General features: G+C 37.3%; 2 protein-coding genes, 1 long non-coding RNA gene and 1 pseudogene across 3 annotated transcripts; 3 read left to right on the forward strand and 1 right to left on the reverse strand.

Annotated features, from left to right (window-relative positions):
- Nucleotides 1–414: 414 nt before the first annotated feature.
- On the reverse strand, nt 415–11077 carry LOC137718390 (uncharacterized). Its single transcript, XM_068457930.1, has 22 exons — nt 10875–11077; nt 9705–10484; nt 9197–9615; nt 8405–9059; nt 7592–7678; nt 6985–7031; nt 6534–6643; nt 6301–6401; nt 5444–5536; nt 4833–4916; nt 4548–4631; nt 4225–4293; nt 3855–3914; nt 3474–3545; nt 3185–3292; nt 2624–2700; nt 2411–2494; nt 1877–1991; nt 1676–1765; nt 1336–1401; nt 1144–1239; nt 415–1031 (listed from the first exon to the last, which is right to left on the reverse strand). The coding sequence occupies exons 1-22, from the start codon at nt 10989–10991 to the stop codon at nt 912–914; spliced, it is 3534 nt and encodes a 1177-aa protein (XP_068314031.1). The 5' UTR covers nt 10992–11077; the 3' UTR covers nt 415–911.
- Nucleotides 11078–12788: 1711 nt separating this feature from the next.
- On the forward strand, nt 12789–16094 carry LOC137717891 (uncharacterized). Its single transcript, XM_068457394.1, has 3 exons — nt 12789–13884; nt 14782–15056; nt 15173–16094. Exons 1-3 carry the CDS (start codon nt 12899–12901, stop codon nt 15937–15939), a joined length of 2028 nt encoding a protein of 675 aa, XP_068313495.1. The 5' UTR covers nt 12789–12898; the 3' UTR covers nt 15940–16094.
- A 4314-nt stretch (nt 16095–20408) lies between these two features.
- Nucleotides 20409–22498, forward strand: LOC137718829 (uncharacterized). The gene is made up of 4 exons (XR_011065935.1): nt 20409–20885; nt 21087–21192; nt 21504–21609; nt 22404–22498. It is a non-coding gene; the product is annotated as an uncharacterized lncRNA (long non-coding RNA).
- A 127-nt stretch (nt 22499–22625) lies between these two features.
- Nucleotides 22626–24060, forward strand: LOC137718828 (UDP-galactose/UDP-glucose transporter 7-like; annotated as a pseudogene).
- Nucleotides 24061–26623: the final 2563 nt, after the last annotated feature.

Genomic DNA, 26623 nt, shown 5'->3' on the forward strand with positions numbered 1-26623 from the left:
TTTCCTACAAAATGCAACTTGTGTATTCTCAAGATAATGGTTCAGTGAATAATGGATATACAAATATATATATTTGTTAATTTATGTCCGTTGATCTTCTACAATTCATCCAATCTGACGGCCAAAAACCAAAAAGATGTAGGAGAAGTAAAATGAGATGTGTGAATATCACACCCATATATATATATATATATATATATATATATATATATTATACTTATATTATTTACTAATCAGGTCGGATCGGTTATGGTTACAGTTTGGGACCTCTATAACCATATCCAAAACCATAACTGAATAATATAAAATGTTTTTCCCCATATCCAGAATATACCCATACTTCCATAGCCAAATCCATTCCATTCGGACGGTTATCCACAGTTATCGGATTTAACGATTAGAATTGCCAGGAGCTTCAAAAACCCAAAAATGGAATTACATTTATGAAACAGTTCAGTAAATTATTTGATTGATCAAAATTCAAATGCCATAATTCGTAACAAAGTATAAAAACATTCCAACTTCTATATACCCTACAAACATGTAAAATTCCCGCCGGCGACTCAGATCAAATCAATGGCCAATTACTGGCTAAACTCAATACCGTAATCCTATACGGTAATGAAATACGCTGATATCTACGGTATACAATAAGCAAATGCACGAATTCGATAGTACAAAATGGTTTCATTCAGTCCTCAATCATAAGTAAATCAATGCAGGTACGTGCACAAACTAAGTTGTTTCTTCAGTTTGTTCAGCATTTCTAAATTCGGAGCTCGTGCATTATGTGCATCCACACCCCCCCTTCCTGCCGAACGAAGTTCTGCATCCCATGTTCGGTTGAACCACTTTGAGAGGGACAATTGGTGAAATGTTCATATGAATTGATATGCAAAAGGTAGTGATCATCATAGGGCTGCTTGGGCTTCTTCAATTTGTTTTCTCGTAGGTCGACCGCATTTTCTTACATCCTTACCAGACAAAAGCTTCAATGCATCCTCGAGGGTGATTTCAGTGGGTTTCATATTCTGCATGTGTAATTAAGATAACCCAGATCATTAAACTTGGTAAAATTTTGTGCAAGGTTGATCAAAAGTCCAGACGTAAAATTCTGAATGTATAAAAAAAAAAAAAAAATACCTTAGGAACAGAAGCAATTGTGCGCCGATGTCTAACTGCAAACCCAACCTTTGCCACCTTTAAAATGACTGGTTGTCCATCCGCTGGATGGTCTCCCTGAAATTAAAATAAATCAGGGAAAGGGAGAGAGAGTAAGTTCAAGGATGATGAAGAGCAGGAAACGGAATTCAGCAATCAGAATGAAGAACAAACCAAGGTCACAGGATATCGCAGCAACTCCAGCGCATATTCAAGGGTAATCGAATTCACATCCTTTATCTGAAAATTTCATGTGAAAATATGGATTCAGATTTCAAATAAAAGCATCGTAAATCTTCGATACATGTGCATGCATACAAAGACAGAAGGAAGAGAAAAAAAATAGGAGCAAAAGGCAAGTAAAAGGCATCGGTAAAAACATCTACTATGAAGGACAGTACATATTTAAGTATTATGGATATGATTTTCGACAATAGTTGGCAAGAAGATGTGTAAATGAACAGAACAAGAATACAATGTTCCAATGTGGAGTTACTATACAACTTCAACATACATGGGATACGTTGGCTCTTTTAGGTGCGTTAGTCTTCCTGTCTTCACCAAGTTGTACATAGCATCCGTAAGGACCTTTCTTCAGAAGAACCTGAAAGAGTACATAGGTTTTTTTTAGTGTAAACATAACTTGTAAATGATAAATTCAAGAAAAGATACTACTCCACCATAAATCAACAAACTATCAGAATTCAAAGCAAACCTTTTCATTGGAGCCTGGACTTAGACCTAGCAGTTTTGGTTCCTCCACGCTGCTGTTCTTTTTTGGACCATCTTCTTCTTCTTCTTCTTCACCGTATAATGTCTTAGCAATGTATCTATTTGCAGCAACAAAAGGAAACATTGATCAATTATGGATAGTGGATTATCTTTAGCTGCAACTAAGACAAATTTAGGCCAACAAAATACAACTTGAAATTAGAAGAAAGTCAGCGTTTTCAGTTTGTTATGTTATAGAAAGGAGCCGGGTCTGATAACTCAAATCTTTCTTTTCAGTTTAAATGACCTGGAAATACAGTCAATTTACTTGCCAGCTTTGCTCGTATATGTAGGCACATGGCCACGGGCAATGAAACTGGTAATTGTTTGTTACTCTGAATTTTCCTTTTCCTTTCCTGTCACTTGTTATGTTCTTCGTATTGAACCCTAATTATACTGCTACCAGTAACAGAATAATCAACCACAATATTGCCGCACATGCATGAGATTAAGTTATACCATAGGTTTTCATACTCACTTGCACTTCGGGTGTTGATCACAACCTATAAAATAGCCTGCACCGAACCGACTCACTTTGAAAATCAAACTGCCTTCCATACAACTGAAACATGTACAAGTTAAGATTGTAGTAAGTATTAGAAAAAGTGCTCAAGAAAATACTTTCTGCGTGAACATAAATTATATAAGACATACGGTATATCAATTCGTGTTAATGACAGTATATGCATACCATGGGCATGTCCTGCTTTGGTCGGGAAGAGAAGCAAACAAGAAGTCTCCAAATTTTTTTTCCATCATCTTCTCTACCTGTGATATTGAATGGCTTATTATAAATATGAAAGTTCTAAGTATAGGTATTTTACAAACGGAGGCTTGATTTTAACGGAGACCAAATGATGCAGCATAATGAATTAAGAATATTTTAATTTAATTTCCTATTTTTCTTGTTATCTTCCTGTTCTTATTACTTTCCTGCTTCAAGTAGGTTTAGGATTGTTTTCCTGTTTCTAGTGAGATTGCGGCATTATAAGTACATGCTTTGTAATTCAGTTGAGGTGGACTAGACAAGACATGAATGATTAATTAAACATATTTTCTCCCTGAGTATCTTTGTCTCTCTGCCTTCCCTTCTGTCGGTATGATTTATGTTCTAATCATTGGTCGTCTTCTTGAAATCTCCTTGTACTGTCTATCTATTTCCCTTCTCTTGAACTCTAATTCTCTCTCTCTCTTTCTAAATGCCTCTCTAAATTCTAAATTCCTGTTAATTGTTCTATACACCAAACCTTACCTGATGAATATGAACAGTGCTGGTACGCTCACAATAAGTGCTGAATCGGGTCCAATAATCTTTAAGGAGGCCTTTCCATTCAGTTAAGCCAGCAGACACATTATCAAGCTGATGCAGAAGCGAGAGACGAAGTAAAGAAGTCAGTCACCCGTAATATCAAGTACATCGAATAATTAACAATGACAGATGCACAAAATTGCTTGACGAAAGAAATGTTATATGCTATATCTTTTATATTTCAAAATGAGTAAGCTTATACTGAAAGAGATTATAATCAATATAGATTTACCTCATTCTCCATGTCAGCAGTAAAACTGTAATCTGTGACCTCAGAAAAATGGTGGCAGAGAAATGCTGACACCTAAAATTAACCAAAAAAATAAAATAAATTGGGAGGCAACCAGGAATATCAACATATCTCATGGACTCAGCAATTTGAGAAATTGGTGTTAACTACGCTCTTCAACTATGAACTAACAAGAAACGAATGAAAAGATAACCAAGAAACCAGCAAAAAATAAGATAAAATGGCACAAGTTAGAAGTGACCAATATTAGAAATAGGAGGATAAAGCCACATAACAATGGACTTGCACGGATCTATAAGAAAGCATGTAAAGATCTTTGCCGTTTCTCTGATTTCCAGTAACTCAAAAAGAATGCCAACATACCATACGACCACGAAATTCTGGATGTAATACACGGCTTTTAACTGTCACGTAGTTTCTATCCTGGCACCACAAATCAATAAGTCGTCAAAATATTGTCAGGTTAAAAATCACAATAAAAAGACCAGCCAAAATACTTCCTGGAGATTGTTGACAAGAGAACGTTTTAGAAAAATTCAGAAAGAATTCTCAAGAACATGCTTATTGTAATGCTATGAGATATCTAACTTTCCAAAATACATGTACAACTATTAAAAGGGTTTCTAAGAATATGAGACATAACATAACTCAAAGTTGTGCACAATTTCCGTCAAAACAAAACATTAAAAATTATGATCAAAGAAAACCCAACAATTTGAACACCTTCAATTACCTGTAAAACCTTCAAAGTGCTAGCATATGTTGAAGGTCTTCCAATCCCAAGCTCCTCCAATTTCTTAACCTATGGAACACACCACCACAAAGATGAGACAACTAAAGCTTAAAAATAAGTACACCAGTTATAAACTAGCTTAAAGAGCTTGTTACGATTAAACTTCCCATCTATGGAGTACATTCAAATGGTAAAATACCTCTGGGGGCAGCAATTTTGAAGTAATTCCTATTGCCAATAGTTTCATAGTCCCCCTTCCCAAAGAAAATAACTAAAGAATTCTAACAGCATTTCTTGTATAATGTAAAATTATAAAATTTTACCAGTGCTGCCTCAGAGTAGCGGGGAGGAGGTTGAGTATGGTGCTCCTTGAGTTCCACTTTACCAATGCATAATGGATCCCCGCGCTACATAAACAAAATAAAAGCCTTAAGAAATGAAAAAAGCAATGATAAATTTCGTATGAAACTGAACACAATCAGAGTTATACGTTGTCGTTCAATACCAAAGGCTCTTATCCTGAAATTTAGACGGGGCATATGCATCCGAGCATATGTGGGTAGGGGCAATGGGAAAGTGACACAACGTAAATTTAGGTCCAAATTTACCTTCAAAGAATTAAGAAGTACAAAAGGTTCATCATGACTCTTCCCCTCCTGTTCTTTATATTTGACTGCTTGAGCTTCCGCATCCTAAACATTAGAAATAAACATGCTCAAAACTCCACATATGCATGCAACACACTGCCAATTTAAGATGTGGCATCAAATCAATCGCATCAAAGTGAAGCTACATGAATAAAAGGGAATTTACTTTCCAAATCCTGACATCAGAACTGCCTTTTAAAAACAAATAATAACTTGCAATTATACGGATTTGTGCAGTTCCCAGTTTGGATCCTATGACTAATAGATATGATGAGTTCATGACACTAAAAGTTAAATCAGCATATAAGATCGTACAAGTAGCAGTATTTTAACATATCTTGGGAATTAAAGTGTATATCCATATAAAGAAAAACAAAGCAAAAGTCATACCATAACTGAGGAACATTAAGAAGATTCCAGTGTTTACCAAAACAAAATAGCAGATTCAGTTACTGATACTCAAGGACTCCCACCAGTGAGACAATTTTAGAAATGCAAATGTGTTATGAATGTGGCACACGAGCCAATTGCATACATTTGCAACAACACTAAGATGGAAAACAGAACTATACCTCAAAGACGGCTTGATATCCAGGGAACTCAACCCTTGAGCACGAAGAGCGGAAAACAATGGACTCGCCAGCATTTCCAATATCGAGTTGTATCTGGTTAGATTTATGGGGAAATGAATTAGGAAAGAGATGGTGAATTTGCATTACATGTATATATGAATGGAACATAAGAACAAGGATATGAGGAAACGTCAACAAGTTAATGCATGTTCTATTTGACAAAGAATGTGTTGCTTTTATCATTGAACTTTGAATAAGTTATCTTTCAATCACGTGTACTCTTCTCAGCAAAGTACATGCTAACACCCAGGAATTGATTGAAATAGCATCAATTAGGTCTCCCTGAAATCCATAGTGAATAATCAAAGAATAGGAAGCAAACTGTGTTTTCCTCTCTGAATTTCATCCTATATTCAAGTTTAAGAAAGCAGAACAACTGTGATCCATTTTTCTCAGAAATAGAGCAATCAAGGTTGCAAGATGCAGTGTTACTCATAAGGTGTAAATTATTGTGTTCCCACTCTGATGACAGTTCAGATGCACACCACGCACATACTGAACTTTATAAGATAAAAACAAATAAAAGAATAACAATAAATTATAAAAGAAAAATACATAGTTTGAGGACAGTGGAAGTACTGCCTATAACAAAGTACAGCAACATATATTGAAGATATTCTAGAAATGTAGCTACTTGTCCAAAAGGAAGAAACAACTTGGAAATAATTATAAAACAGATTTTTGCAGCCTGTATTAATTGCGATAATTGACCACTGGATAGTAATAGTTATAAGGCTATTTGTTCCCATCACTTAAATGAGAAGAATTTTCATAATGTTATATTATAAGTTTCTAACCTGCTCAATTGTAGCAGGCTCCATCTGACATGCCACTGTCCGACACCAAATTAGAGTGTACAACTTCAGGGAATCTTCATCGAGTATCCCATGAAGCAAAGCTAGATTCCAAGAAGAAAAATTTTAGTCAATTCACTAGAAAGAGCCTATGAACAGATGAACTGTACATCTGAAAAAACTTGCATAAAAAAACATGAAGAAACTTTAATGTAGCATGCAAAATTGTTAGTTACATGGCACTCTTTGAACATCAGTGGGTCTAATTGCTTCATGGGCCTCTTGAGCATTCTTCACTTTCTTAAAAAATTTGCGTGCAGTTTCTGATGCAAAATTCTGTCCATACCTGCATCAAAGGAATATTGTGTGTAATGAACAAACATATAGATCTCATATCACGGGAACCAGTATATATATGAACTAAGTTTTGAAACTATAGGTCATTTTAATCTCTAGCTTTCAATGCTCTAGACCAATGGTGATTTCAAAAATAGTTGCAAACCAAATTTCAAACCTTACAAAGCAAAAAAACCTGTAAGTTTTGAATTGTAGGATAGAATAAGCATAAATTAAATTCCAAATAAAATGACAGCACAAAGACATGAACATGCATATCATTATTCTGCATTACATCTAAATTTAAATTCCAAATAAAATAGAAGTCGAAATAACATTTGTCAACAGCACCTTTCAATGACCAAGGAGCGCACATCTTTACAGGCTTCATCAGAAATCTGCAGAAATTAAAAGACTTCGGTATTAGAAAGAATGATAGATGTCGACCTCAACTAGAGATGAACTATACATTGAGACTGTGTAAATCAAGCGCACACATGCAAACAATCAGCATACATTGTAGTAATTATCATCACAAAGAAACGAAGTACAATTACAATTCAAAGCAAACTCAACAATTGAAACTTAGCAGCCTTGGACACTGACACTACGCCAAAAAGTCCATCGTTTTACATTGTGCAGCATAAAAGAAACCAGTTTGCAACTGAGGAATTTTAAACACAACAAACCATTCCGCAAGAGCAGTTCACCGAGTTATGAAAATAATTAACTAGAAAGAAGAAAGTTATAATCAAGTAAAAATCCTATTTCAAAATTTTCCTTTTAAGATTACATTGGTTCAGGTTATCCCAAATCAATTAAAAATTGATCACCTAAAGAGAAGGCAATAGAAATGTTAAAAAGGAACCAGCCACCAAAAACATTGACAGACAACATGAAACTCCATCAAGAACACATACTGTAGGGAAAATATTCATGCAGCCAAAAAGATACCTACATGTAGTCCATCTGTTCGGGTGTAAGTGATCAGACCCGCTGCTTTACCATCAGATAACTGAACCCCCTCATAAAGTTTTTGTGCAAGCTGCATATATAATGTATCTTCCATTAGCCAGAAAGTCTGTGTATCTATATGATGCATATCCTTAAAGCAAATATATATGTATATTCTTAAAGCAAATATATATATATATATATATATATATATTATCAATTCAAAGCATGAATCATAAGATTAACTGCATCAAAGAAAAGACTTGTGGCTAGAACAGAAGACGAACGTTGAAATAAAACTTTTACAACTCTTTCTGGTAATGAAAAATGTTACTTCATTTCAGGACAACATCTGCTCTTACACTTCCGATTAGAAAAATAGAATCAGAGCAGTTAGTTCACCATTAGGCCGGTTTTGTTTTGTGCAGACATCTTTCTGCTTTTATATGAAGATAATATAACTATACGATAACAGTACAGAACATAAACAACAATGTTTGAAGTGATACAACATTCCATATGAGCAGAACTGATATGGAATGTTTGACATGTAATGTCCAAGGTGATACCACTATGGCTGTGTATCCTTATAGTGATACAACATTCCATATGAACTGGATAACAGCTGTTACAAATCTGGGCATTGAAATTGATGTAAAGTGGAGAAACTTATACTTATGAGCAGAAGAAACAACTTCAAAGCTATTAAAAACATTATACTTTAAAGCAAGGATAATGAATAAAATATATGGATAATTGTCATTTTAGCTTTAGAGTTTAGATGGAAATCAGAAGATAAATGCTCTCAAGCCCGCACCTTCATTGTATATGCTGCATTGAAATGCAATTTGTTTGCAGCATCCTGCTGAAGTGTGGATGTTATATACGGCGTGGGAGGATTCTTCCGCATTTTGCTTTTCTTAGAATTGACAACTTGAAAATTTTCTGAATTAATCTGCTGCTCAATTACTTTAGCCTCGGTATGAGAACTGATAGAAAATTGATTTAGCTTTTTGGAATCATAATGGGTCAAGTGTGCTGGGAAGGATGGGGCATTCACTGATGAACCCTTATCTTTTTTCTTCAATTCAACTGCAGTAGTCCAATATTCCTGCGGTTTAAATTCATCAATTTCCATTTCCCTATCGCACAGAAGAGCCAATGCAGCAGATTGGACTCGCCCCGCAGACTGGCAACCTGGTAGTTTCCTCCATAACAGTGGTGAAATGTTAAATCCAATCAAATAATCAAGAGCACGCCGTGCAAGGTAAGCATGGACCAAGTTCTCATCAATTTCTCGTGGAGTTTGCAGCGCGCTTTTGATAGAGGCCTCAGTGATTTCATGAAAAACAACCCTGGCTACAGTAATATCTTCACGTAAAGCATCCTGTTGTTGCAGCATCTCAATAATATGCCAAGCAATAGCCTCTCCTTCACGATCAGGATCTGATGCAAGAATAAGAGTTTCTGCTCTGATGAACAAGGTGTGAGAAATAAGAAATTCAGAAACATAGCTCCAAAATGATTACCATACACCAGAATATCCTAGCTAGTATTGTTAGTAGCTTGTAGCTAATTGAATCAGAATGAAAATGATAAGAAATCATACCCTGTTAGTGCAACCTTTATAGTTTGCAGATGAGTCCAGGCAGCAGATGGAACTTCCCACACCATACTGAACTCATCATCAGGCCGTACAGATCCTGACCTAGCAGCCAAGTCCCTTACATGACCATAGCTAGGAAGAACTTCAAACATGTCACCAAGATAACCCTGAATAACCTTCGCTTTTGTAGCAGACTCCACCACCACGACAGTTTTCCCAGTTGCGGGGTAAAGCGGCTTCAGTGTCATTTTTCCATGAGGTTTCACTTTGCCTATTTTTTGTGGTAAAAGTTTCTGTGGCGACTTAGTATCTGAATTTACCAATTTTCCCTTTCCCATAGAGTTCCCGCCTTTCTTCTTTGGCTGGGGTTTTGTTGAAGAACCATCAGCAACTTCTACAGGAGTTTTCGCAATGAGGTTCAACTGAAAGACTGCAGTGTTAGTTAAAATATTGTAATGTAAAGATTTTAATCCTAATTCTACTAAAAAAATTATAGTTACTATTTGCTAACCTCTGAAACCTCCGCCGACTTTTCGCCTCTTTTGGTACTACCAGATTTCTTCGGTTGAGAAGTAACCTTAGAACTGTGTGTTGTAGCAGCTTCTGCTGGAGGATTTGCGGCAGAAATTTGTTCTTTAGTTTTCTTGCTTTTTGACCTCTTTTTCCCTTTGACTTTAGAGACCTTGGTATCATTACTTATAGGAGAATTGGAAACCAAAGATCCCAATTTTCCAGCCCCCTTCTCACTTCCATCTTGCTGTTCAGTTAAAGCTTCTACATCAACATCTTTGGAGATGCTAGAATCAGTAGCTTTGGTTTTGCTTTGAGCTGCTAATGCCTTTTCCCGTTTCTTGCGTTTGTTAAGCTTTCTGAAAAAAAATGTATTTCCACTATTCCTGCCATCTTGGACACCCACACTCTCTCCTTTGTATATAACAGATGGAACTTGAGAGAAAAACCTCTTGGGAAAAGCTCCCGCGCTATGATTAGTTAAACCTAATCTGCAACTATTCTTAAAAGAGACACAACTGATAATACCAGCAGGCCCTAAAGAATTAAGCGAACCATGTTCTAAATGAGAATGAATGGTAAAAGCACGTTCAGACCCATCACTGGTTCTTCTGAAAGAATGAAAATTTGGCCCAAACTTTGAATGGTTGGCCGTGATCATGGAAGAAACTCCGGATTTCTTTAACCTAAGCTGAGAACAATTTCTGTATACATTTGCTGTCAAATTCAGCGAAGATGGTAAGCAAGCACATGGATAAGCCTCAAACGCCCTCCACTGCATCTGGAAGACCAAAAGTTGCACGTCACGATAAGATTTTTAGGGAACAAGCATACTTGGACAAATATTGAACACACATACACACACAAAAACAAAATCAAATTCCGAATATCCCAGTGTTGCATTAGTTAGCACAACCAACATAATTTAATCAAACCCAGCAAGAATGTATACATATGTTCGTATTCATCGGTAAAATGTTCCATTAAGTGAAAAAGTTCCATACTTGAGTGTCCAATCAACCAAAACAGACCATCATTTTACACCAAATAAACAACCCAGAAATATAGCCAGCTAGAAATGGTACAAATTGGTGCTGGGAAATGCATGAACTTGAAGCAAAAAGATGGAAAACAATAGAGAGCATGAAAAATGAAAGGGAAAAGTGGGAACCTTGGCCATGGAGCGGCGGAGACGGAGGGCGGAGGAAGCTAAGGTGTTTGAGAAAATCAAGGAGGAAGCGGGGGCGGTGGACAGTGAAAAGGTCCGTTGAAAATGTATCATCGCCATGACAGTTTCATTTGCTTAACGCAAGCAAAGATAAGAGTGGAGTTTCGGATGTTCTGTTATACTGTATGAGAGAGAGTGAGAGATGGAGAAGGAGAGGCTACGAAACGAGGGTTTTGACCAAAGGGTTTTAGGGTAGGTTTTCGGATTCGGGTGATGATCCGGGTACTGGACTTTAATTTTGTTCCCATATTTTGGCCCATTCCGGGGCAGAATTTCTTCTTTTTGGGTTTCTTGTGTCAATTAATCATGTTATTCGTCTTTTTCATTTTCAGTCTAAGTTACTTTCGTTAAACAAAAAGACTAATACAAGGAAAAGAAAATTCAAAAAACAGCTCAAAACTTAAATACACGCCCAATAAAATAAAAATAAATAAATACAAAATAAATGCCCAAAATAATCCAGTTGAAAAAACAACATAAACCCTAAAAACAGAGAGGAAACTAGCAGCCACCGCCAAGTCAAACGCATCTCCATCGCAAGGCCACTAATACCAAGAGAACGAACCAAATGGAACAACTGGATCAACGGAAAATAGGGGTGAGCGAGCCACACGCAGAGTGATCGCTCCCATAGTGCAAGTTGCCCTTTAACAGCCACTCAAAACCCGTGTGTCATCGAGGAGAAGTACCTGGGTCGAGTAGCAGTGGTCGGTAGTTGAGGACATGCAGCGGAAAGAAGCATCAGAGCAAGAGAGGTGCATAAGGGTTCCGATTTGAGACAAGCTCAGGGAAGTTGAAACAAAAAAATAAAGCAAAAGTAAAGCAACGCAGGAAAAATGAGAAACAAAGGAGGAAGGCTTCCTCTCCGCCCTGCGTCTACACTGCTCCATGTCCGTGTATTATTCGACAAATATGTTAAAACAATATTTTGGAAAATTCAGCTATTTTAATTTTATTTTTATATTTTTATATTTTTCAATAATATATAAAAAAACATGAATTTTATATGGAATATTATTGAGAAATGTGTGAAAATAACGTGAAAGGTAAGTATGTACGTATATAATATGTGTATGATACGTTGAGGCTTTAACAACGTGTAATTTAACGATCATCAAAGCATATATAGAAAATGAAAATATTTTTAAAAAATATGTACATACTTATTTAATATACGTATTATATGCAAATTTATTAACTATGCTAATCTTTTTTATGTCCATTAAAAATTGATTGTCTCGGACATTTGATGAAATTGGAATTCATAAAAAATTAAAAAAATTAACGAAAAGTTTAAAAAAATTTAATTTTAATGAAAAATGACAAAAAATATACTAAATAATACAAAATAAAGATAAAAATGTAATTTTTCATTAAAAATAAACAGTCCTGAGGTATCACATTAAGGGCTGGTTTGGTATTGCTGTGCTTTGAAAAAAAGCTGCTTCTGCTGTGCTGTGAGAATAAGCAGCTGTGAAATAAAGCAGCAGAGTGTTTGGTAAACTTTTTTGTAAAAGTGCTTTTGAAAAAAAAAAAACAGTATTAGAGTGTTTGGTAAACTTTTATGTAAAACAGATGTGAAAAAAGCCAGTTTTTCAAAGCTAGGTTTTGCAGCTTCTTGTTTTTGGCTTTTTTTCATCCAAAACTGTGAAAAAAAGCTAAAGCTGAGTGTTTACCAAACACAAAAACAGCTCCCAGCTTTTTTTTATAGCAGCTTTTTTCATAATCACCTCAGTACCAAACCAGGTCTAAAACTTCTTAAAAAATTAGCATTAGCATGGCCCACGCTTTTGTCAAATTGTACACGATCGTTTGTAGCCCTAAAGTAAACCCAGGTGGATTTGAGCTTTCCCCCAAAATCAAATTGGCGGAAGACGAAATAAAAGTGAAATTAGGGATTCCTAGCGGAGGCAGTCTATCACTCAGAGACAACACGACTTCCTACTGTTTTCACACTCAGCGCTGCAATGGATCGGCAGCCTCACGACTACGCCGCCTCCGCCATGGCCTACGCCCAACAACAGCGCCAAGCAGCCACCAGCCTTCAGCAGCAGCAGCAGCCACAACAACCGCCCCAACAGCAGCAATTCGGGTACCCGCCCCAAACCCAACAGTTCCACGGAGGCCCACCACAGTTCGTGGGTCCCCACCCTTCTCTGCAGCAACAATTCCCTTATCATCCCCACGGGCCGCCGCAAGTCCTTCCCCACGCCCCGCCTCACCCCCACCACCTCCCTCCTCCGTCCTTCGCTCCCCACCTTCCCCCTCCATTGGTTCCCTCCCCCTTCCACGCCGGGCCCACCTACGACTCTCCCCAGCCTCCGCCGTCTGCTCCTCCGTCCGACCCGGAGCTCCACAAACGGATTGATAAGCTCGTCGAGTACTCCGCCAAGAACGGCCCGGAGTTCGAAGCCATGATCCGGGAGAAGCAGCAGGATAATCCCGAGTACGCTTTCTTGTTCGGCGGCGAAGGCCATGGCTATTACCGCTACAAGCTCTGGATATCGACCCGGGCTCCAGGCGGATCTTTCAACCCAGCTGGATTCCCACCCGGGTCGATGCACATGCTGCGCCCGCCCCCAAACCCCATGATGAACGCGCCTCCATCTGCGGCAATGATGGGCGGGCCTCCGCCGCCTTATTTCTACGAGCAGCAGCGACACGGGCAGTCGTTCGGAGTGTACGGGCGGACAGAGTACGACCAGTCTCCATCCAAGCCCTTCAAAGGGCTCTCGGGACCGCTTCCCTCTGAGGTTGCAGTGGAGCTTAACAATGTGCTTATGACGCTGAATGGGACCAAAGAGTCGATTAAGGGAGCGAAATTTTGGTTTATGCAGCGGTCAAGATTTGCGCCGGCATTGGCTGAGGCTCTTCGGGAGAGGGTGTTTGGCTTGGATGATTCTGAGAGGCAGCTTCATGTGATATACCTTGCAAATGATATTTTGTTTGACAGGTAATTCTAGTGGTGCATTGTTCATTTGTTGCAATTGCAGAATTCTTGTTTGCTTTTGCCTGCTTAACTGTGATTTGTTGCTTTTGCTCGGATATGTTTTGGGTCGAGTCCAATGGAATGCAAGTCAAAAAAGATACATTTTTTGTTTTTTGAGCTGTGCCGGCGATTTTAGTGGAAACATTTACTTGTGTGATAGTCTATTTAAAATCTGGATAACAGCCTACACTACATCTCACAGAAGAATCATATTTCCATGAAATCGTTGGAAGTTTTAACAACATTAGTTGTTATAGTTCTTACTTCTGAATAACACAGTTAATCGATGGGTTAGTGCTTGGGTGATGTTTGTTTTCCATTGTGTACAAAAATAAGAAGGATGATGGGTGTGGCCTTTGAACATACGGAGACACAGGCTTTTCTTATCTTCTTTTTTTTGTTTTTTGAAGAGAAGGGGGGGGGGGGGGGGGGAGTGGGGGTTGCACTGTTTTGACGTGTGCTAGCTGCGGGAAACAAAAAAGCAATGTATTCTTTTTTCGTAGGGATGATGGGTGAACGTTTTACAGGGATATATATGTGTGTGTGCCCTTTTCTGTTGCCACAGGGTCTGGCAGATCAACAGATCATCTATAAGTTTGCCATAACTCTTGTTTCTTTACAGTATGAAAGAGCTGGTATTGAAAAAGCTCCGTCTTTCATACAAGTCTCTGTTTTTGTTTATGTGCACTACAATCCTTCAAATATCTAGCCTCAAGTCTTTAGTTTTCTGAGTGTACGGTGATAGTGTCATTAAAGAATTTAGAGGTTTCTTTTCTTGTTTGCCTTTTGATTTCTTTGACACGGTTGGTTGATGATAGTCTGAATAATTCTTTGATCCCTTCTTTGCCTTTGAATTTACAGCTCGCATCGGCGGACTGTTGAAGGCCTTGATAATGAATCACTTGCTTTCAAACCTATCTTAGGTTCCATGCTTGCAAGGATTTATCATAACCCTCAAATCACAGAAGACAATCAATTGAAGTTGCAGCAAATTTTACAGTTATGGGCTTCTAAGAACATTTATGATCAGGATACTATTGATACATTTAGGAATGAGATGCTTGGTGGACCATCAAGTAATACTTTTACGGGGATTCCAAAAGACTTATCCACTGCTTCAGCAGAATCAGCAGCAGGTAGGCAGTAGGCTTCTGTGTTGTATGTATGTCTAGGCTACTAAATTTCGGGCGACTGGGCTCTATAAACTGGTTTGTCCTACACTTTAATTATCTTTTTCTTTATTTTGATGCAGGATTGCCACCACAGACAACAAACCACAATGCATTTCAATGGCAGACGGATAGGCAAAGTTCTGTATCCAGTTCACTTGATCAAGATCACCTTGATAAACATGCAGTTCCTGGCCAAGGCATGCCTCTGTCTATGCCTTCCCAGCAATTTCTTCCGAATTCAGTCCCTCCTGTTGCTTTTCCCGGGTCCATGCCCATAACATCTTCCGTTCTACCAGCAAACCAACAACCCCCACCCCATTTACTGCCAGGTCAACCTGCTAGTGGTGGGGAGAAGTTGACGCCATATCCGTTGTTCCCACCTGGTCTTATTCCTGAGATGGTCAGAAAGATGCAGATTGGCAGTGGTGTGCCATACTCGCAGATGAGCCCTTTGGACATTCCAACTGTTATACCTCCATCCACTGTACCTCAGTCAGAAATTCTCGATAGAGTGTCGAAATTCTTCAAGGAGATTGGAGAAGTTAACCCTTCTGAAGGGCCCCTTCATAATTCAGATGGCAGGGACGAGGATGATTACGAAGGAGAGCCTGTGGCGCGCAAGGGTGGAGCTTGCATCCCTCCACCCCCAAACCTGCAGATAGACCCTGAGACGGGGGCTTATGCTGATGGAAGTGTAGATAGAAAGAGTGGGTCGGGAAGGTTGGGACTAGGGGCCACAGCTAATCCAAATGAGGCCAGCCAGTACGACGATGTTTATTCTTCTTACAGGAAACAAAGAAGCACCAACTACCACTCATCCATGAGTGCACGAGCTTCAGCGAGGTGAAAAACAGACCTGATTAGGAAATGCCAACTTCTTCCTTTTGTTTCGGGTTTTTGATTTCTTTTCGATATTGTATTAATGTTAATGCATGGAAGAAATAGTACTGCAAACATTTTACCTGACTAACAGATAAATTCAGAATCTTTAGTTCATGCAAAGTTTCCTTTCATTCGTCTATCAAACATTTTTAACTTTGATCCTACGTGACAACGAAGAAAGTACGGAACATTTTTTCACTTCTGCAGTGATTGGACACGGTTCGGGTGGTGGGAGGGGAGAGACCAGAATGAGTATTACTTCTATGTTTTTTGATTTATTTATTTGTTTTTTTTTAGGTCTATTGACATAACGGGAAGGTTTTGGATAGGAATTTTTCACTTGTTTGTGAATTTGTGTGATTCCACGGCAATTAAGTTGCTCTTCGTTGTGATTTTTCGTTTGCCGTGTCCTGCGTACATCCATGATCCATTGTTACAACTACGGATGTGTTGAAGAATATTTGCGGGGAAAGGAGAAAGGGAGTGGGTTGCGGGGCTGGTTGGGGGGGTGGGGGTTTATTACTTTTGCTTTTTTTCCTTTTTATTCTTATTATATATTTTCTTTTACAGTCCACGTGGCAATATATCATTGGACTCAATAGGAGTATAGGACTCACATGTATGCCTTGTCAGCACATTCACTAAGTTGGGGTGGGGCTGTAGTGATGGGGTGGTGATGATGGTAGTAGAGGTTGCGGTCATGTTGAAGGTGGTGTGGCTGGTGGTCATGGTTGGTGATGACGACAGTAAAAAGATGGTCGTAGGACGATGTGGTATGGTGGTGATGATGGCATGATGTTCATGCCAATGACAGTGGTGACCACGATGATGACAATGTTAGTGGTGGGGCTTGAGGTATGATCAGGGTAAGATGGTGGTGATGACATTATAGTGGATAGTGAAGTATATTATCAAAAAATAAAAAATAATGAATTCCGTCAAAATCTTAGGGATAGGAATAGAATTTGATATGACAATAACCCTACTATAAAAGCACCCAAGTCCATGATTTTTTAAATCCCTTAAATCAATGAAATTTTGAATATACCTAGACTTTTATAGGCTCGCAAAAAGTTGTAATTGAATACGACAAGATTTTAGTAGATTTTTTAGAGAGAGAGAGAAAAAAAAAAAACTTTATTTGTTGACTCCTTAAAAGTTGTATTGAATATATCTTGATTTCCGAAACAAGTAAAGTCCATCAAATTTCATATACAATACGCTCCCCTTAAGCTTCAAGGAGAATATTTGTATTCGGGTATCCTTTTAGGCAGGGGGTGGCGGCGGAGGAGTTTGAACTTGTGACATGGTGGGAGTTGAAAAATTATAGGAAAATACCCCAAAATGGAACAATGTCTTAATATTGGGACAGAAATAGAACAAACATGCCATACACAAGCCATGCGCACCATGCACAAAATCAAAATTACTAAAATACCTACATATAGATACTAAAAATCATCACCCCATTGCATCACTATTCTCATTTGGAAGAGAGAGATGTCGAGAGAGCTCTCTAAGCTCTGAGTTTCTGGGTTGAGCTCTAATTTCAAAGAGGGAGAAGTCCAAAGAGTGGTGAGAAAAGTGAGTTGGGTTTTAGGTTGACCTCATAGATCTAATTTCGAACAAAGGGATGCAAGAGAGAGGTGAGAAGAGTGAGCTGGGTTTTGTACCATATTTTCTGTTTTGGCCGAAAAGTTCCATTTTTTCCAGCAACTAAAGCTTCGGCAGGCATAGTAAGGTAGGGTGTTTAGTTTCAAGTTCCTTCATCAATGATTTATGGAATAAATGAGTTGTTTGTAAGATAATTAATACTTAGAAGTTAAATTTGGGTTTGTGTTTCATGTTCGGGTGTTTGGGTTGTGGAATAAATTTCAAGTTTTGACGTATTAGAAAACTGGGATGGAACAATTTTTGGTTCCAGAATTCAATTGCAGAAATTTGTGAAAATTTTTCCGCGGTGTGCATGTGGTGTGCATGGCTACATCTTAATATAAGAAGCGGGGAATGTTCACTAGTTATGATGCACGTATGTTGTGCCCCGGAATTTAGCAAGTATGACCATAACCTAGTTAGCCTCGGCGAAAAACAAAATTAGAAAAAAGCTTAGAGGAAGTTAAGGGTCATGCGTGTCTATGAAATAACAATAACGAGTATCATGTTTTCCACGTGCTCAGTTAAGTGGTGGTTGATATACGTAACAAGACTTTTCAAACTATCACTGTAACCTTATATACATAACAATTATGTTTTAATTGTATTCACTATACCAATATGTTGCTGTTAAAGTTTCTCCCGCTCTGTGCATATTATGTGCATGTGGTGTGCGTATAGTGTATACGGTGCATATTTACATCTTTGATACTCTTCGCGTTAACGTAGTTTACTACTTTTTTCTTTTTATTCAGAGGCAAGCCCTACAAATACAAAAAAAAGCGAACGAGTTCGTGAAACAATTTTCTTTGATTCAGTTGGGTTCCTTCGTGCCCATTCAAAATTCAATTTTCAAATCCTTGAAATATTTGAACCCAATCAAATTTGATACCAAATTCAAATTAATGAATCTTCAATTCTTCATATAAAGTTTAGTGTTATTTATCTGATCGCGTCATTTTTCTGATTTCGAAGAGAGATATGTGAGCTATGAGTTTTTGGGTTGAGCTTAGATCTGTGAGCATAACATGTTCATGTTGTGTACATACAGTGTATAAGCGAGCTTAATATGAAGAGAGCGAACGATTACGCGAAACAATTTCGTCCATATCCTTCTATCTTCCTTCTTTCCACTCTGATTTCTTTCTTTTCCCTCAAATTTATCTCTTCTCCAAAAGGCAACTGACCTTTAATACATTTTTTTATTTAATTGCAGCAAAAGCCAAACTCTATTTTAGTGCTTGTAAATTTGGATCGAGAGAGGGAGCAGAAGGAGGGAGAAGATAGAAGAAATGAAAACCCAATATAAATCAGAAATGATTATAAAAAATAAAAAATAAAAAGTTAAAAATTGAAGGAGTTGGGTCTCCTCCAAGAAACACCAAACCAATCACTTCAACTCCAAAAATCCATCAATCAAAAAGCAAAATTAAGTAAACCCAGTTCACAAAACCTACAAATGAAAAGGTAAAAATCGAAGAAGATGGGTGGGTTAGAGAGAGCTCTTGTGCATATTCGAAATATAGAGAGAGGAGAGAGAGAGAGAGAAAGAGAGAGAGTTTGGATGAAGAAGATGGGTGGGTTAGAGAGAGAGAGAGCTCTTGGATGAAGAACATGGGTGGGTTAGGGTTCTTCGAATTGAAATTGGTCAAGAGAGATTTTATCTCTTTCTCCTCTCTATTTCTCTCTCTATAAAATGAGAAATGAAGGCTAGAATTTATGGATAACCCATTTATATGGGAGGACAATTTGGTCATTTCAAAATGTCGTGTGCATGTTGTGTGCATATTTGAAATGTCATATTTTTGTTCCAAGATTAAGAAATTGTCCCATTTTTAGGAATTTCCCAAATCATACTATATTCACCATGACAATCTATCATTTTACAATGTAAAATGACACATAATTGGTTACATTATAAATTCTCAACCTCATATAGGGATAAAAAGTAGAGTAAAATTAGACGAGACTAGTTTTTCGTCGGTAAGGACGTGTATGACACCAACTCTTCTTTGGAGAGGAAAATACTATCGCACCCATAAACCCCTCGCCCCTCCCTCTCTACTAAATGTTATTAATACAGTAAAACCTTTATAAAGTTATAAAGTTGGGGTGTAGTTAATTGAACAATATTATTCCTTGACTCATTTATACTTAATGAACGTTTATTTCCTAAATAGGATTCCTAAGAAGGACATTGTGAAAACACCAAAGGTTTCAAGTTAAGAAGTTATAAACATGCTTGAGAAGAGAGAACTATTTTCTCTTTTTAAAAGGAGGACAACTAATGGCAAGCTACAGTTATCCACCCCTTCCGCGCCCAGAAAGGTTATGGGGAATTTCACTCTGCCATGTGGCAACAGTCAAGCATACTCACTACCTTGGAGCATCGAACTCAGGACCTTCCACATTTTGGCTTCAACAAAAAGGTGTTCATGTTTACGAAGTATTACTTACTCGCAAGCTCAAAGACGTTGCATCAATTCTAAAAATTAAAACATTGTCCCAAACAACTTTAGAAAAACATTTTAGTTAAGCTTTTAATTGTGATATTGCTTAGTTTTGTAATCTTTAATTTTTCCCATGTGAAGATGTGTTTTCCTAATAAGGGAATAAGAAAAATTATAACTTGTTACAAAAACGTATTAATTTTCCGACCAAAAAAATTTACTATTCCGATATAAGGTTTTAAATTTTCCGACGAAGAAAAAGGTTTAATCTTTCTCTTCGGAAGTCGCAACCGAAAATATAAAAACGTAAAATTTGAAGACGCAGTGCTTCCCTACCATGCTCCAATCTTTCACATTTCCCATTTCTCGCTTTCCCATTTTTCACATTCCCTTTCCTCCCTTTCCGGCTTTCCGTTACAGCGTTACTCTCTCTCCTCCATTTTTTTACTCCCTCTCTCCCCCTCCACACTCTCCTCACTCCACTTTCTGGACTTCCTGTCTCTGTCTTCGCTTCAAAAACCCATCTCAGAACCAGGTTTCATTCGATGCAATTTACTCTCGAATTGGATCGTTTTCGTCGTTCATCAGTCCTGGGTCCAATCGAATCCAATTCCCTGGTTTCGAAATTTGGGTTTTCATCGATTTGAACATTTTTGGTCAAACAAGAAAAAATTGTCATGTAGCTTTGATCAAACAATAGCTCCCACTGAACTCATTTGACACTGATCCAAAACAAAGGATTTGTGTTTGGAAGCTTAGATATGGCCATGGAGAAACGTATTGAGACAGAAGCTAGCTCGTTTTTGAGGTTGTCCTTCTGTCTGTCCCAAGTTGTTTTCTTTTGGGTTTATGTTGTTCCGACAAAGATTTTAGCTTGATGATTACAACTGTAAGCAAAGAACATGGTAGCTATGTTAAAATGTATAAATGTTTCGACTTTTCGATGTTTTGAATCAAAAAATTGTTGATTGATTTTCTTAGTCTTCTTGTGTTTGAACGTTGAATGCAGTTTGTCCGCGGCCTTGTCGTATGGGGCTGCTTCCATGGCAATGGTTTTTATCAATAAAGCAGTTATTATGGAGTACTCACATTCAATGACCCTTCTCACAATGCAGGTATTACTTTAACAATTCGAATATCGGTCTTTTAATTCATGAGATTAGGATACCCTTGCTTGATTGTTCGCAATGACCCGTCTTTTATTTGTTTATTGTCTTGGTAATTTGCAAGTGTTTTCTGCTTGGTTGTGCATAATGAGCCTTCTTTCGTTTCTTTATTGTTTTAGCAATTTGGCAACTGCTTTGCTTATACATGTTGGTCGAAGATTGGGATACACGAGATCAAGAGGACTAGAAATGTCCACCGCGAAAAAACTTCTCCCTGTGTCGCTTTTCTATAATGCTAATGTAGCGTTTGCTTTGGCCAGTTTGAAGGGAGTTAACATTCCCATGTATATTGCAATCAAAAGGCTCACACCGCTTGCTGTGCTTGTCGCTGGATTCTTCTCAGGGAAGGGGAGACCCCCAATACAGGTAATGTCTTGTCTTTATTTGATCAGCTTGTACATTGTTTGATGACGTCTGTCTTATTAAACTTAATGTTTGTTTATACATTTGATAGGATTCGTTATGCTTCCTTTTTTGTTTAGTGTTAGTGTAAGTTAAACCTAAATTTGTTCTTTCCCCAACTGGAATATGAGAAGGATACTATTTAGTCTTTGAAACGTATGATGTAAAAGTTCCATAAGAAAACCTACATGATTGACCAACACTATAAAGTAGTTTAAAATGGAAGCTAGATTACATTAGTCTTTGATGTGCTTTCTTTTGGTTCTGACTAAGTGGTCTGCAATTCATAAGCTAAGTTACGTTGGATGAGAATAAGTAACATCTTGTGTCGGATTCACATTATTACTGGCAAGTCATTTTCTCATTGCTTACCAGAACCGTTTGCTAATGCACTCAGCTTTTCAAAATATAATTATTTATGTTGGGAAGGGTCTCTGTGATAGCTTTCACTTGCTGCTTGGTGATAACAAAGATAAATCATCTGTATTTGGCATAATATTTGGAACGAAATGTCTTGTGACATAATGATACTTTCCTTCATAAATAAGTTGGCCTTATAAATGTAGATAAAGGATGCTTGATTTTAAAGAGTCATCCGTCAAAACTTATTCATTGAAGATGAGAAATCTAATGCTAAAGTCCTGGAAAGAAGCATATTCGTTACAACTAAATTTGACAATACTGAGTTGCATTTAATTTAATTTTCTTCTCTTTCATGTTTTAGATTTGACAATACTCAGTTCTCTTTCATGTTTCAGGTGTGTCTTTCAGTAATATTGACTGCAGTAGGGGTTCTGATAGCTGCACTCGGAGATTTTTCATTTGACCTTTTTGGATATAGCATGGCCCTTACGGTGAACAAAAACATCATAACCAACCTGGAAAAAAAACAGAAGTAAGGGCCATGTACCTTGTGCTTTACTTGCTTCGAATTGTATGTTATGGTAATTAAGCTCATACAAGCACTTCTTATTTAGACCATGTACCTTGTGTTGGTGGAGAAATCTGGGCTGAAGATGGGCTATCATCAGTTGAGATCATGTACTATAACAGCTTTCTGTCTCTTCCGTTTTTGAAGCTTCTCATTGTAGCTACCGGAGAATTTCCAAATTCTTTATCATTACTAATTGCAAAGGTCAGACCTTTTCTTTATATAAGTATTTGAATCATTCTCTTTTTACGTGGGACTCTATTTTGTATTCATTCTAGTAACTATGGAAACAGTAGATGATTGACTGCTTAAATTGTTGGATTTGTATCCGGAAATGGATTACTGTCTTTGACATCTAGTACAAGGCATTTTTATCCAATGTTACGATAAGAAAGACTTAATACATGTTAGATAGCATAAAAACAAGGGATTTCAACTTGTAAATTCCAGCTGACAACATCATTGACTATAAACATGGTTCTTTGTACATATTAGTTTAGCCCATCGAGAAGTCCTAGTTTTCTTTTGGCCTGCATCCAGCAATATCAACTCGTAGTGATATCAATTTCAGCAATTTGGTGGGAGCTGGCGATACATCTGGCTCCACTAATTTTTCTGATTTTGTGTGGTTTGAATTTACCTTGGGATTCTGGATTAGTGGATATACAGTTGCATTGCTGGCTGTTCATATAAGTAGTAACCATGTGAAGATTTCTTCAGGGGCCTTGGGATTATTGCTGTGGCACTGAGTTCTTCTTAGAAAGATCGTGCATTATATAACTGATATGAAATTTTCTGTTTTTGCAGAGTAATTCCTTGTATTTTCTGGTGATCCTCATTCTTTCATTTATTATGGGCATTGTTCTCGACTTCACCATGTTCTTATGTACGGTAGTCAACTCCGCTCTAACAACAACCATCGTTGGAGTCCTAAAAGGCGTTGGGTCCACGGTATGACTGAACTACCTCATTTTCTGTAGGCTAAATGACGATTTTGGGAATTAAGTTTTATTTCATCTTATTTTGAGACAAATATTTGTGAGAAAGTTTGTTTATACGTGTTTCGTTGCTTCTCAGACCCTTGGTTTTGTACTACTGGGTGGCGTGCAAGTACATGTTTAGAATGTAACTGGACTAGTTATCAACACAGGTGGCGTAGTTTGGTATTCGTTTGCCAAATATCAATAGAGGAAGAACAAGCCCGCAAAGCGGATTGCAGATGTGGAGGCTCATCGTAAATAAAGTTGATACCAAAAGATTGCATATGGTTACTCACAGCTCCTTTCTGTTTGTACATTTTGCTTCTTATCTTCATCAAAACATGGCAATTAGTTCCTTGAATGACAATGATACACGGTAGAAATGTTTAAACATGTTCGGTTCACAGCATGTCCGAATTCGTTACTCCACTCACATGGTAGAGATGTTTCTTGATAAAACAATTCATCATCCGTCGGTTTACATAAGCTTCCGGTTTGTTTACTTTTGTCTTCTGTTCAGTGTTTAACCAAGAAAAACTGATTCCATTCGTTTTGGGATGTTGAATGTAAATGAAAGCTGATTGCTTTTTCATTTTGGGTTACTGATTTAGGTCCTCGTATGCTCGTATCGTATGAATTTGGATGCATTCCTCGACTCTACTGAATCTTGAAATTCAGTTATTACAGAAAGTGAATACCCCGGTTCATGTTCTGGGAACGATTATTATCCGTCGAGACGAAAAATCTTCCGGCTCCTCCATGCACATGCACTTGTTTTCCTGTTCTTTCCAATGCAATTTTCCGACTCAGATCAATAATTTCCTTTGTTTTTCTCCCATGCTTCAATAATTGCTTGTGGCTGTGTGAGGTGTTGATTGAAATTACTATTTGTTTTTTTTCGTTCTAATACAATCGATATTGAGGGAGGCGGTTTTCAAATTCGAGACCTCGTATCGCATGCATAGCAACGTAGGAGAATGTAATTAACCAACTGAGTGTAAAATCCCGTTAAATTCTTCTTCTAAATCACTAAACCCCTTATGGTCTTGATACTTGACCAAAACCACTGGGGTTTCTTTTACCATTTCCATTTAAAAGGATTGGGATTTAAGGCTTATCATCTTCCCACCGCACCCAAGTGAATTTGGGGTGGCTTGACCGAGGGCTGCAGAACTTTAGAATTTGGTTGGCTTCACGATGAGAAGAGATTTTTTTATATACTCAAAATATGAGCAGATAAATCACATGTCATAATATATGTGAAGGAGACTGACAGACCGTCTCCTTCTCGTCCCCTTACATAAATTATTCAATTTCATTAATATTTCCAACTCAAGCTTTGCTGTGCAGGCGACAAAGCAATTTAATCGAGCTTTTTTGGTGGCCTTTTGGGTGCGCTTTCAAATTTAATGCAAATTGTGCTTTTCCTTGCCTACTTGTCTTCTTTGATTCCAACCCAAAACAGCTCTTTTATGCAAAGTTTTAAAGGCATTAGGCAATAGGTGCTAGTCAGGGGACATGTAAAGAGGGATATATGTAGTTACATAAACTATGAGTGACATCTAACATGTCATGACTACCTGAATTAGTAGAAGTATACGTGAACTAATTATAATACTTTTTTGAACCTTGATTGAAGTTACAATGCAATTTGATTCTTTAATCATCTATATCCTGATCAAGATTTATGTGATACAGATTTATGTCAAATTACATGTAGTCATCTATGATTGCTATGATGCATCTCACGTTGAAACAATTCTTACAAATAGTGCTTGATCAACAAGTACTTTGGCCGAAGATTTCTAACATGGATCTTCAAGTAGCTTTTTAGAGATATCTCTTTCTATTGAATAGTTACCAGCAGGTGATACATTCCTTATTGTGCATTCATGTATCTTCACACATACATATGAACTGGTGTATCACGCTATTCGACTCTGCAATGCAGTGAGGGCCTTGAAGTGAAATCAAAGTTCATATCTATAAATATAAGGTACATATAATCTGATGTCTCATGTCTGAGAACAATTTGCATACTACAACCATATGCCGGAACATTACTTTTATGTGTGAATTGGTTATTTTTGTTTAAAATAATTTAAATTCTTTATTTTTGTTTACATGTGACAAAGGAAATAATAAAGACACATTTATGTTCACACATGCTCAGTTAAAATCATTCGTTATTTTTATTTTATTTAATTAATCTATGACCAAAAATAAAAAGAGGTGTGTGAAAGACAAAAATAGTAGGTGAAAATCTGCTCCCAATGATTTTTGCACTTCTTTTTATATTTGTCACTTGATTTTCTTTTAATTTGTTCAATCAAGTAGTTAGAAAGGTTGTCCACCAAGATAAAATGAATGTGCCAAAATCATTTCCCTAAATACAGGGCCGGCCCTGAGAATTTGGGGGCCCTAGGCGAGTCTTCAAAGTGGGATCCTAAAGTTCTCGGACCTCCAACTCTTTGTATATTGGTATGTAGTAAAGAGAATTCGCTAATTACATAAAAAATCTATTTCTTCATCAAATATCATTAAAAATTAATATCAAAAGGAAAAAGATATACTAACATTACTTAATATTACATGTCACATGCCTTTAGACGTAAATGCACTAAGTGTAAAAAACAATAAAACTTGATTGATGAATATAATAATTCAACAACGCCAAGTAGCTCTCTTGTGTTCTTTCTAAAATAAACACACACTAGCGAATCAAATTTTAGAATAACCTAGTTTAACAATAAATTTTTGAAAAAGAAATTTTAAATTCAAAGTTATAGTTACCTCAAATTACAATCTTCAGGACCAAGTGTTAATTGCTTAAACATTCAATAGAAATAGAAAGATTGAGAAGTTGAAAAAAAAAGGAGTACAAAGTTATGATTATTCTGGTTTTTGTTATTTTTTTAGGCTATTTTCAAAAGCAAAAGAAAAAAAATGCATTTGGACAATTGAGGCCATTAATTTCACTAGCCTCTTGTCACATGCGTAGGTGTGTAAGAATTGGCCCTTGTTTGTTTTTTTTATTTAAGAAACTCAAGTTTTTTCTATTTATACA

The sequence above is a fragment of the Pyrus communis genome, chromosome 15 (genome assembly GCF_963583255.1).
Source record: "Pyrus communis chromosome 15, drPyrComm1.1, whole genome shotgun sequence".
Lineage (NCBI taxonomy): Eukaryota > Viridiplantae > Streptophyta > Magnoliopsida > Rosales > Rosaceae > Pyrus > Pyrus communis.

Coding starts and splice junctions, on each gene's coding strand:
- LOC137718390 (XM_068457930.1), bottom strand. CDS start 10,991: ATGGCGATGATACATTTTCAACGGACCTTTTCACTGTCCACCGCCCCC. Junction 10,485..10,874: donor TCCGCCGCTCCATGGCCAAG/GTTCCCACTTTT, acceptor TTGGTCTTCCAG/ATGCAGTGGAGGGCGTTTGA. Junction 7,032..7,591: donor CCCGAACAGATGGACTACAT/GTAGGTATCTTT, acceptor TAATTTCTGCAG/ATTTCTGATGAAGCCTGTAA.
- LOC137717891 (XM_068457394.1), top strand. CDS start 12,899: ATGGATCGGCAGCCTCACGACTACGCCGCCTCCGCCATGGCCTACGCC. Junction 13,885..14,781: donor AATGATATTTTGTTTGACAG/GTAATTCTAGTG, acceptor TTGAATTTACAG/CTCGCATCGGCGGACTGTTG. Junction 15,057..15,172: donor TTCAGCAGAATCAGCAGCAG/GTAGGCAGTAGG, acceptor ATTTTGATGCAG/GATTGCCACCACAGACAACA.